The sequence below is a fragment of the Capsicum annuum genome, chromosome 9 (genome assembly GCF_002878395.1).
Source record: "Capsicum annuum cultivar UCD-10X-F1 chromosome 9, UCD10Xv1.1, whole genome shotgun sequence".
NCBI lineage: Eukaryota > Viridiplantae > Streptophyta > Magnoliopsida > Solanales > Solanaceae > Capsicum > Capsicum annuum.
Window position 1 is genome coordinate 164523196 of NC_061119.1, and position 12679 is coordinate 164535874.

At 34.3% G+C, this 12679-nt stretch overlaps 1 protein-coding gene across 1 annotated transcript in view; it reads right to left on the minus strand.

Annotated features, from left to right (window-relative positions):
* Positions 1-1989: 1989 nt before the first annotated feature.
* The window catches only part of LOC107841412 (phenylacetaldehyde reductase-like), a gene marked incomplete at its 5' end in the record, with an annotated part of 23996 nt that continues 13306 nt past the window's right edge, over positions 1990-12679 (minus strand). The window contains 4 exons of the mRNA XM_047396328.1: positions 1990-2088; positions 2180-2260; positions 3818-4013; positions 4948-5120. Coding sequence (XP_047252284.1) covers positions 1990-2088; positions 2180-2260; positions 3818-4013; positions 4948-5120 — 549 coding nt within the window. The remainder of the gene's footprint in view (positions 2089-2179; positions 2261-3817; positions 4014-4947; positions 5121-12679) is intronic.

Genomic DNA, 12679 nt, shown 5'->3' on the forward strand with positions numbered 1-12679 from the left:
TAAGCCGTCATAGTATTTTTGATGTATTCTTCAATCCTTCGATAAGACTACCATAATTTCGTAACAGTATATTTGTCTACTGACATGGTACCATTGAGGTTTTCTCCAGTCTGTAATGATTCCATCATTTTATATCTACATACTATCATGTTGTTATTAATGTCTTCTTCAATCCTTCAGGGAGGACCCTATGATACCATCACAGTATATTTGGCATGTGCTTTGATTATATCATCGAGGACTAATTTAGTCTTTTAATGAGACACGTCTTAGTAATTCATGATAACATCAAAGTATATCTATATATTGACTTGGAATCATGGAGGATTGCGCCATCCCTTCGATGAGACACTCTTGAGTATACCACCATGTATATCTATTTACTGGTATGGTATCGCAGAGGACTACTTCAGCTATTCAATATGACATTTCCCAGTCCTCTATGATGCTTTTACATTACATTTATATATAACATGGTATCATGGAATGCAACTTTAGTCCTCCAATTCGACACTTCTAAATTTTCATGATCCCATAACAGTATATTCATATATAGTGATGGTATCATAGAGGATTGTTCTTGTCCTTCAATGAAACAATTTTTAGGCATTCTTAATTGTTCATTGCTGTGCTCTATTTATTATTTTTAATATCTTTATTAGTCTAAAAATAGCTAGAAAATATCTTTATCCTTATATTCTATTTTATCTTTAAAAAGAAATGATAAAAAGAAGATACACTACTAAAAATAAGAATATACATTTTCAGTAATTTAGATTGTATTAAATAAATTAGTGAATTTTACTATTCTTTTTAATTACTTCTTGTTGTAGTCTAACAATTTGTATATTTTATATTCATCTAATCAAAAAATGTTTAACTACTATAGTTAAATAAAGAAAAATAAATATCACAGAAAAGGAAACTACAAAATATAGAAAATTAAAGAATTAAAAAGAACATTTGGGTAAAGAAATAAAAAGGCTTATTTTTCGAAAAGGAAAAATGTTGTGCTGTCGGTTAAGGGAATCTTACTCGCTTATGGGGCATTTCATGCAAACTATTTGTTGAATGCTTATTAAAGGAAGTAGTATGGGTGGGGGTATTTGGGTGTAAACTTTTTGATTTTTTGTCTATTTAGTGTACTTATTCCTAACATTTAAAGAAGTTAAATAAACTGTCACAACCCGAGGCTACCCCTATTTGTAGTATGGTGTTTAGAGTTAGAAGTGACCCTAAGCTAACCCATGGCCTGGCATAAGAGATAAATATTGAAGGAATGTAACAAAATACTGAGCGGAAGTTAACTGAAGCACTACTAGAAATTACTCCTATGGTGACGGTTCAAAAAGCATTGCAATATATACAAAAACCATTGCCATAGACCTACCACAACGGTTTAGTAAGCATCCCATATGTGAGCATTGTCATAGATCTATAGAAACGTTCTTAACAACGATTTTGAGAACCGTTGTGATAGACTCATCTATAGCAATATTTATTCTTCCTTCTGACGCAACACTTATTTTTTTCAATTGCAACGGATTAAAACCATATCCATAGACTCATCTATACCAGTGCTTATTTTTTTTTCAGATGCAACACTTATTTTTTTCAATTGAAACAATTTTTAATTGATGCAATAGATATTAGGCAATGGTTTGTAACCGTTGCAAGAACCCGATTGCAACAAATTTCTTATAATATTGTAACAGTTTTGTAGGCTCTCGCAATAGTTTTTGGGTCCTACTGCAATGGTATTTTGAAAGCTATTTAAATTGACTATAAGTGTTTCACGAACATAATAAAGCAATAAGAAATTAATTATATAATAATAAATATTATGCTAAAATATAATATAAATCATATAGGAATACATTAGTCAACTAATCGTAATACAAAATATTCAATCTATACAAAAATCAAATATACAATATAATTTCACAATTATGAATCGACATAAGTTTGCAAAAAGTTTTGAATGATCCCTTAAACATGCATATTAGCAACACCCCCTGAAATCTTTGCTAGTCCTTGCAACTTCTCCTTGTCATAGTCAGATGTACTCAATTCAATGGCTGATTTAATCTATAAATACAAAGAGCACGATTATATCTCAACCGTATGCTAAAGTGCATTATTTGTATCAATATTGGTGTAAAAGAAAGCAAGAAAAAACCTGTTCACATCGTTCCTCTATGGACTTCTTCGTACCATCAACACCATCAAGAATGACAGTATAATCCTTTGAGATAGTCACCTAAGAAAAGAAAAGTATGAATAGACTAAAATAGTAGGAAACAAGATAAAATCCCCCAACATGACTCACTAGGAATGCTAAACAACAATCACATTGTGCAAAATTCTCTTGCACTCATACTTTCAAAAGAGAATAGATATATACAAAAGGAGAACCTACTACAACCAAATGGAATGTAGAAATGCTTCAGCATAACAAACATCAGAAAATCAGATGATAGTCCGTGGAAACCTCAAAACATAATAAAGTCCCCATTCAATAGAGGCATTATGTAAATATACTTACAAACATGTAGACATACATACATACACACATACATACATACATACATAAATACAACATAAATTCATATATACAAACATATAAATAAAGAAAATACACATGATAGAAATTGGAATAAGCAGCCATGGTTCCCAAAATATTTTATAAACTAATAAAACACACCTACCAATGAAATGGATATATTAAATGGCATAAGGCTTCTAGTACAAGTGTTAATAGAGAATGCCTGCAAAATTATTTATGATGACATTAGGAAACAAGCCCAAGAATATAGGATCAGTTGCATAAGGATAGTAGGTTGGAGTTTTTTAAAATATGGTTTCAGTATAATATACGTACTAAATAATTTATTCTTAAATAATCGTTACCAGTTTTTAAAATAGAAGAACCAGCTACCCAAGGTTAATTTTTTTCTAGTATTTTCAAGACCTCAAAAGATAGGATTTGAAAAATATCTCTAAACAGAGAAGCTAAAAGAAAGTCGAAACCAACAATAGATATATTGAAGCACCTAAAGTCACCAATTATGAGTTTTTTGGCGCAAAAAAGGGAAGAAGGATAGAAGACATAAAATCTAAATTCTTGAAAGTTTATTGCAATACCTAATATTTTGTATTCCCAGTAGGACTCACTAGAAATACAAAAGAACAATCATATTGTACAAAATTCTCTTGCACTAGAACTTTTAAAAGAGAATAGATATATACAAAAGGAGAACCTACTACATCCTAAGAGCATAACAAAACTACGTTTTTACATGTTCCCAATATCTCAAACTCTATAATTTTAATGCTCAGTTAAAGAAAAAGCTAACTAAAAGAAAAGGACCAATATAAGTGGTAGTACGGATTCATATAGTCGACCTCGACTTATTTGGGACTGAGCTATAGTTAATGTTGTTGGACTAGAAAATTCTAACTAAAAAAAAGGATCCATATAGGTAAAAAGGTAAAAAAAATATTTAAATATATTATGAATCACTGTAAAATTAGTATATGTCAAATTTACTCAGCAAGATTGAAGGATATTGCAAGAAGCATGGATTAAAAGTAGGCCTATATAAATTTTCTAAAGTTATGGATTCAAAGTAGACATATTTAATTTACTGAAGTTATTAGAATAGACAAAAATAAAAACTAATTTATCCGATTCATTCTCTTGAAGAAAAACTTCAGGAAAACAGTTAGATAACCAATTAATATCTCATTTCTTTTTTTCTTTCAAACTCTTAAAGAACAATAAAAAAATAAAACAAATACGTTCAAATAATGAGACCAAAGACACATCAGTTGCTTTAAAATAAAGCACACTATTTAGAAATTGTAAGAGGAAAGCACAACTTGCATTAAGTATTGGTCGTAACAAAATGCCTATAACCATTGTTGGGTTTATTATAACCATATTAAAAGTTTTATCTTTCACAAACATCCATGCAATAGCCAATATCTTTGAAAGTACATACCAGAGATGGTAAAATCAATAAAAGATGAGTTCTCAATTAACTCCACATCCCCCAAAAGAGCTACCACAATGATATCCCCACAAGCCCTGCTAAAAGACAACACCTCATTACTTTCCAGGTATCGTGGTCTCTAAAAATATGAGCTACTCCTTTCTTATCTATAAAAATTGGCTTACTCTTATGATAGTGTTAGGAGATCCGTTATGCTAAATATAAAATGTTTTTGCAAGAACAAACAGCTAACCCACATTGAAGCCATAATCATCTAGAAGATTAGCATATAAATACACATAGCAGTTAAAGTTCAAATATGTGAAATGAAAAATAGAAATTACTGAGCACCAGTTCAAATGATAATAATTAGCACTTATATTTGACTTTAAAAAATTAATAAGCCTACACCAATTATGAACAACTTTAGTACCTATACCATCCTCCCACAGAAAAGTTAAGTTATGATAATAATACAATACTATTTACATAAAATACTTGAGAAGACAATGCTTTTGCACATACCACTTCAAGATCCTAATTAGTTGCACTAGCCTGAAATTTTTTTTTTGCTCTATGTTTCGTTATGGTGCAGTATACCAAGCCGCAAATGCTAAACTTCTAATCTCTTCAAGTAACATTAACTAACTTATTTTAGTGTGCAACATTTTTGTACACCTTTTCTTGCTCAATTTGTTCAATTTTACTTGTCCACTGTAGCTTAGAAAGAGAAATATTTTTTTCCTTTACATTTAACATTAACTACACATTCCCCAAATTATTTGTCAAGACTTTCCAAAATGATAATAGGAACGTATATTAGGGAAAATATGCGCTCCTTTTATTATTTCATAGAGGAAATGCGAAGAACTTTGTGGAGAAGTAAGAGCGAGAAAAGTCAGCAAAAATTTGTAATGCAAATGGAAAATGAAAAGTCAAGTAAAGCAGCTATGATTCTCTGCAGAAGTCCAAATTTGACCACCATGTCTCATCAACTACCACTTTAGGTGTTCTTGGCTTGCCATTGAAAGCAACTGCTACTACGAATGATGTCAAAACCACTCTATGGTGCTTAGCCACTGATCCAAGAATATTAAGTGTCCCCTTCAATGTAGGATCAATCATCTCATATTGCACGTTAATAGTAGGGATATTCCATTACATCAATAGATGGAAACACCAGAAACTAGAAACTAGAATAGAGAAATAGGACCAACAACTCCAAGATAGCTAAAGCCAACTTTGTAGGTAATATTTTCTTATATTTCACTAATAAAGGTGAACAATAGTAATCCTTTGAGATAGTATCTTATTATATGTGGTTTTATCGAATTCCACTCAAAGTTTATTGTAATGCCTCAAGTCTACACCCCAGATGTCATACGGTTCTCATAATATCAAAGGAACGCAAGCTAACCCATGACTTGTACCTGCTATAATCACTGAATAATAATACTGTATAATTCAAAAATTAGGTAGAAAATTGCCAAAAGGTTCAAAACTCAAATCAAATATTTAGTAATAAAAATCAATACTGTAAAATAAACATCCATTTGAAATACTCTATTCTAAAAAGCCTCTAACTAAACGCTGAAAGTGGCGTTGATGGGACAAGCCCATAACTAACTCCAACTACTGAAGTACTGATAACTGAAAATTATATTTTGTCCTCAAACTATGAGGACTCACCACTAAATCTGTTGCTGATAATCTGGGCTGCTAGGTACATTCAAGAGACTGTGCATCTGTACCTATGATATATGACATCATAGCATAACAAAAGTATGCTTCAATACTTTAAATGTACTGGTATGTTAGGTAAGGTAAGGATGAATGCATGGGTTTTCATGCATGAATAATAATTGATTGAATGGCATGATTATAGCTGAATGAGAGTACATGTATGTCTGAAACTGCCGTAGATACTGATTATGCAATGCTATGCAGATAACTACGTATACTGTAACTGAGATTTCATTAACACTGGATAGTGATATCTAAAAAATGAATGACTGATATTTGAGTTTACTGATACTGTATTATTGTTAACTGAGTGATTATTTCTGACAATCCTAATTCTGTAGAACTGAACTGAGTTCTATACTAAGTTGGGTGACTATATCTGACAGTCCTCATTCTAAAACTAAACTAAGGTTTTATGTTGAGTCTAAAACTGAAACTATAGGAGTATTCATCTAACCAACATACCCCGATTATTAATTGAGTTGGGGTCCAATATGTGACCCTAGTTGGAAGGGTGTTAGTACCTCGCCAAGGGATACTAACAATGGCTATGACTTAACCCTCTCTGATAAGAAGCCCTTTCATCTACCCTTACTGGCAGGAAAACTCATACGAGATGTATCAACCTAAGACTGGAAGGAAAAGATCTTAACCTACGCTGGCTAGGGTCTAACCCTTTATTGATAGGCATGCCTCCATCCCTGGGTTCACTTGGTGCTGATTCGTACTCCCAAGTGAATAAATACTGAACTAATTTTGTAGACTGTACTAGGTTTGACTGAACTATTACTTATCATGCTGTCTATCTGAGGTTGTCAGAGTTCACTGAGTTTTGATAACTAACTAAATACACTGAGTTCTGTTAACTGGATAAATTTACTAAATTCTATTATCTGACCAAGTATTACAGTACATGACATCACTGAGATTATTTTGAAATTAATGTAAATCTAGGTAAATAGCTAGATTGTCAGGTATTAAATACCCCCAGGACTCGATTGCATAAATTGTAAAACATAGCACAATCTTGAAACCATTATAGCTTGACACGTTATCACAATTCATTCATTGAGGCATTTTAGCAAACATTTGCATGGCATGAACTTGTATACATTTTAACATGATATGATTTCATTATTCAACTCACATGAGCAATTCATCAAATAGTTGGTTAGTATAATTTATACACATGACAATACTATAACATGCAAGTATCATAATCAAAACCCCAAACTCACAAATTCAAGGGCTTTTAACATGAAACCATATAACCACACACACATGCTACTTGTTTCTCAAGAAACTTACAAATAATCATGGATTATAAACCTAACTACATCATAATTAAGACTAAAATCAAATTCAACATGATTTCATAAAAGAAATCAACTTGTAATCTAAAAAGGGTTCTTGAAATCCAAGGGTGGAAACAAACCCGTGGTTGAACACTTAACATACCTTGCTACTTGAATTTGTGAAGATTGATGGTGAATTTCTTTAATCTTGATCTAGACTTCATGGACTAGGGTTTATTCTTGAGAGGATCTTAGTAAATAATGTGAGCATTTTCCCTATTGAGGGGTTTAATCCCATGGTTTAGGACTGAATAAAAGTAGGGAAAATATCCCAAATACCCCTCTGAATGCTGATTTAATTATTGAAAGGCATGCCTAGATACACACCTACCGACGCACCACGTCGATGGAATCAATGCGATGACCATCACTCCGCATCGAGTTTGCATTATTTTACTAAAATTGTACTAAAAGCTAAGGAAAAATTATCTATCAACGCTATGGCCGACGCAACAGGTTGAGATTTCATCGACCCACTATTTTGGTCACATGACTATGATTCAAATGAGGTCTGAAAAATCTAAAAGTCACCCGGAGTGACCTATTGACACACCTAATCATGATTCAATCCAAGGATCGATATTTTAAGGTCATAAGGGATGTAAAATAGGATCGTCAACTTATGATGGCTAAAATAAATTTTAAGTATAGACACTTAACTGAAATTTCTAAGTCTGGAACCTCTTTTCAAGATTTAACAGACTGAGTTAAGCTTAGGATTTTGTGGGGTCTTATAATATCCCCCCTTGGAAATATTCATCCTCAAAAAAGACTGACTATGGTGAGAATACTGATAAACTAAATTTATATATAATAAACATACACAGCTGACTACTGGGACTGAGTTTTCCTTTCTTGCCAAACCTCTTCACTCCTTTCATAGGAGAGATTTTTAAAATACATATAGTAACCAATCTCAATCTTAAGGTCCTTTCTTTGCATATCTGCATATGATTTCTATCGGCTCTAAGCTGTCTTGAGCCTTTACCTGATCAACTGAACATTTTCTAAGGCATAAAATACCAACTCAGGCCCTACCACTGTAGCCTCACTTATTTCAAACTAAACAATAGGAGATCTACATCTTCTGTCATAGAGCGCCTTAAATTAAGCCATCTGAATGCTAGAATGATAACTGTTATTATATGCGAACTCAATCAAAGGCAAGTGGTCATCCCAAATTTCCTTAAAGTATATGGAATACACCCTTAACATATCTTCTAAAGTCTAAATGGTCTTTTCTACTTGACTATCTATCTAAGGATGAAAGGCTGTACTGTGGTAAACTTGGGTACCAAGACCCTATTGGATGGCTTTCCAAAAATAAGAGGTAAATTGGGTACCTCTATCTGAGATAATAGATACTGGGACTCTGTACAACCTAACCAACTCTCTGACATAGAGTTTGGTATAGGCCTTAATTAAATAAGAGGTATGAACTAGTAAGAAGTGAGCTGATTTGGTCATCCTATCTACAATGACCTAAATAGAATTATGCTGACTATGACTATAGGGAAAACCCGTCATAAAGTCCATGGTTATTTTCTCCCACTTCCACGTGGGAATACTGAACTCCTGAATAGATCCACTGGACTTTTAATGCTCAATCTTAACCTGCTGACACGTAGAGCACTTAGCTACAAACTTTTCAATGACCTTCCTCATCCCACTCCACCAATAGATCTCCTATAAATTACGGTACATCTTAGCGGCCCCTAGATTAATAAAGTAACATGCATCATACGCTTCTGCAAGAATTCATTGCCTCAAGTCATCTACACCTAGCACGCATAGCCGACCCTAGCAATGCAACACACCATCTCCTCCTTAGGAGAAAACCTCTACTTTCTGATCTCTGACTGACTATTTAAACTTGACTAAACTTGGATCTCTGTCCTATGTTTCCTTTACTTTAGAAACTAGAGATGATTCTGAACTATTCTGCATCCACACACTACCCTCTGATAAATCGAGTAAGTGGACACATAGTTGTGCAAGCTGATGAACTTCTTGAACTAAGTTCTTTTTACCATTCTCCATGTGAGAAACACTACCCATAAGCATCCTACTGAGAGCATCAACCACTATATTGGTCGTTCTTGGATGATACATGACACTCATGTCGTAGTCATTCAACAACTCTAACCACCTTTTCTAACATAGGTTTAGATCTTTATGAGAAAATACATACTACAGGCTCTTGTGGTCTGTGAACACATCTGCATATACCCCATACAAATAATGCCTCTAAATCTTTCAGGCAAATACAAAAACTGTTAACTTAAGATCATAAGTTGGGTAATTATTTTCATGGGGCTTAAGTTATCAAGAGGCATAGGCTATGAACTTACCTCTCTACATCAAAACACACCATAAACCAACTTTACTAGCATTGGAATATACCATAAACCCATTTGAGCCATCTGATAAAGTCAAAACTGGGATTGTAGTGAGTCGAGTCTTTAACTCCTAAAAACTCTTCTCATAAGAATTTGACAATAGGAACTTGACTTTCTTCTAAGTCAATCTGGACCTAGGGGATGGAATGGACAAAAATCCTTCAACAAACCATAGTTAATAAATAGCCAAACCCAAGAAACTTCTGATATCTAATAGAGAGATGGGTTTGGTCCATTTTCTCATTGCTTCAGGCTTTTGAGGATCAATTCTAATGCCATCACCGGAGACTATATGGCCATAAAGAGCTACTGACCTTAGCCAAAATTCGTACTTACTAAATTTTGTGAACAACTGATGGGTTCTGAGAGTTTGTTATACTATTTTAAGATAGTCTGTATGATTATGATCACTACGGGAGTAGAAAAGAATGTCATCAATGAAGACTATGACGAACATGTCTACGTACTGCTTGAACATGCAGTTCATTAAGTCCATGAAGACTGTTGAAGCATTGGTTAGACCAAATAACATGACTAGGAATTAGAAGTGACCATATCGAGTTTGGAAGTTATTTTCGGAATGTCACATTCTCTGACTCTGAGCTAATGATAGCCATATCTGAGGTCTATTTTAGAAAAGTTATTGGAACCCTGAAGTTGGTCAAAAAAGTCATCGATTCTGGGATGTGAATACTTGTTCTTGACCGTGACTTTATTTAGCTGACGGTAGTCTATACACATTCTAAGAGAATAATCTTTCTTACGCATGAATAACACTAGTTTACCTTAAGGGGATGCGCTGGGTCTAATAAATCCCTTATTTAGGAGATCCTACAACTATTCTTTTAACTCCTATAGATCTGCTAGGGCCATTTTGTATGGCAGGATAGAGATAGGCTGAGTATATGAAAGAAGGTCTATTCTAAAGTCAATTTCTCGCATGGGAGGGACTCCTAGAAGATCTTCGGGAAATACATCAAGAAATTCACATGCTATTGGAACTGAATCAAGATTAGGGGTCTCTAAAATAGAGTCTTTAACTCAAAAAAGATATTAAATACACGCCTTAGATATTATTTTCCTCGCCCTAAGGTAGGAAACAAGCTAACCCCTAAGTACTGAAGTACTACCACTCCACTCAAGAACAGGCTCAATCAAAAACTAAAAATAGACAACTATATTTCTGCAGTCAACTGAAGCATAACATGAATTAAGCCAATTCATGCTGAGAATGCAATCAAAATTGGTCATCTCTAGTTCTACTAAGTCTACTAAAGTGACTTTCTATGATACCATAACTGGACAGTTCCTGTATACTCGTCGGGCTATGATAGATTTACCTATAAGGATAGAGAATGAGAAGGGCTCTACTAGGATTTTAGGACTGACTCTGAAGTCAACAACTATTTAAGAAGTTACAAAGGACAAAGAAGCTCTTGGATCTAGCAAAGCATAAACATGAAAATGATAAGCTTGTAACGTATCAGTGATCACACTAGGAAAATTTTCCTGATCCTGTCGGGACTTAAGTGCATAAAAACTATTTCAGCATTGCCTATTTGTGGCACTAGAAGCGGCACCCTATTAATTTGGGCTACTGAACTGAGCTGGAGAATGATTATGATGACTTTGTGAACCCACCTAAGGACACTCTCTGACCCTATGGCCTTGCTTTCCACATCCAAACATGCATCCATGCTAGCCCTTCAGACACCTGGGTGGTTTATGCCATACTTCTGGCCAAAAGGGATTCGTTCGGGCACTGTTAACACTACCCTGAGGTTTAGGGCATGGTGCCCTATCTTTATTGTTATCTCTAAATTTTGGAACTAGCTGACGATGGAGATAGAATTAAAGATTTTAGGTAGAACTGAGAATGAATCCCACCCTATGACTTAGGCTACCTTATTCTTAGCCTTATTCATCTACTGAGTATGGACAATGAGCCTAGATATATCCATCTTCTTTATCAGCATTACTGTCCTACACTGCTTGACCATACTATTAGACATGCCAAATAGAAACTTACTCATCTTTGATCTGTTATCCGCTACCATTCTATGGGCCCTATATCAGCGGCCCTCTCTACCTTCCACTGCTTGAACCATAAGTGAGACATATCCTAGAACTGATATAAGGCTAAACCAACAATCTCTCTAGCTGTCACCCCCATAATATCTATAACTTTCTACACCTGATCAAGGAATTCCTATGGGTCCTCCTCTAACTTAGACCGAGTAAAAGCTAGAGGGTTCATTTGGGTAAAATCTCGAATTCTAGCTGCAGTAGTATTGGCCACTTAGGAAACTGGAATGGCAGCTGGGCATTCATTCTAGGCTGCCATGGAATGAGCTAGAGTGGTGAAATCTGCTCTTAATTTTGTATAGAAAACATGCTCGTCCAGGGGATCTGCCTAAACGGGCGAAGGTGCTAGCTGATTTCTTATTCTCCTTCCATTGTTATTTTTTGGAGGCATATCTATAAAGAGAAGTAAGAAAAGTATTAGACTGAGAGTGTAACTTGAGCTCATGCTCACTCGCATTATATGAATACTGAAAAAAGGGAAACTTTTCTAAAAATGCCTTATAGCCACTTGTTCATAAGTGTGGCGCGCTACACATCCATGTACAAGACACTACTAAATGTGGTTTTAAGACTTTGTAGGAATTAGTTGAACCTTAGGCTCTGATACTAGGTTTGTAATGCCCTGAGTCTCCACACCGTACATTACACAGTGCTCATAATCCCAAAGGACCACAAGCTAACCCATGACTGGTACCTGCTGCAATCACTGAACAATAATACTGTATAATACATAAATTAGGTGGAAAATTTCCATAAGATACAAAATAAAAATCAAATGCTAAATACTAAAAATTAATACTGTAAACTAAACATCCATCTGAAATATTCTAGTCTGAAAAGCCTCTAACTGAACTGTCTGAAAATTGAGCCGATGGGACAAGCCCCCAACTAACTCCAACTAATAAAGTAAAATAACTAAAAATAATACTCTATTCTCAAAATATAAGGACTCACCACTAAATCTGCTGCTGATAATCTGGCTCCTAGGTATGGTCAGGAGCCGGTGCATCTGAACCTATTATATATGACATCATAGCATAAAAGAAAGGTATGCATCAGTACTTTGAATAAACTGGTATGCTAGGTGAGGTAAGGCTGAATG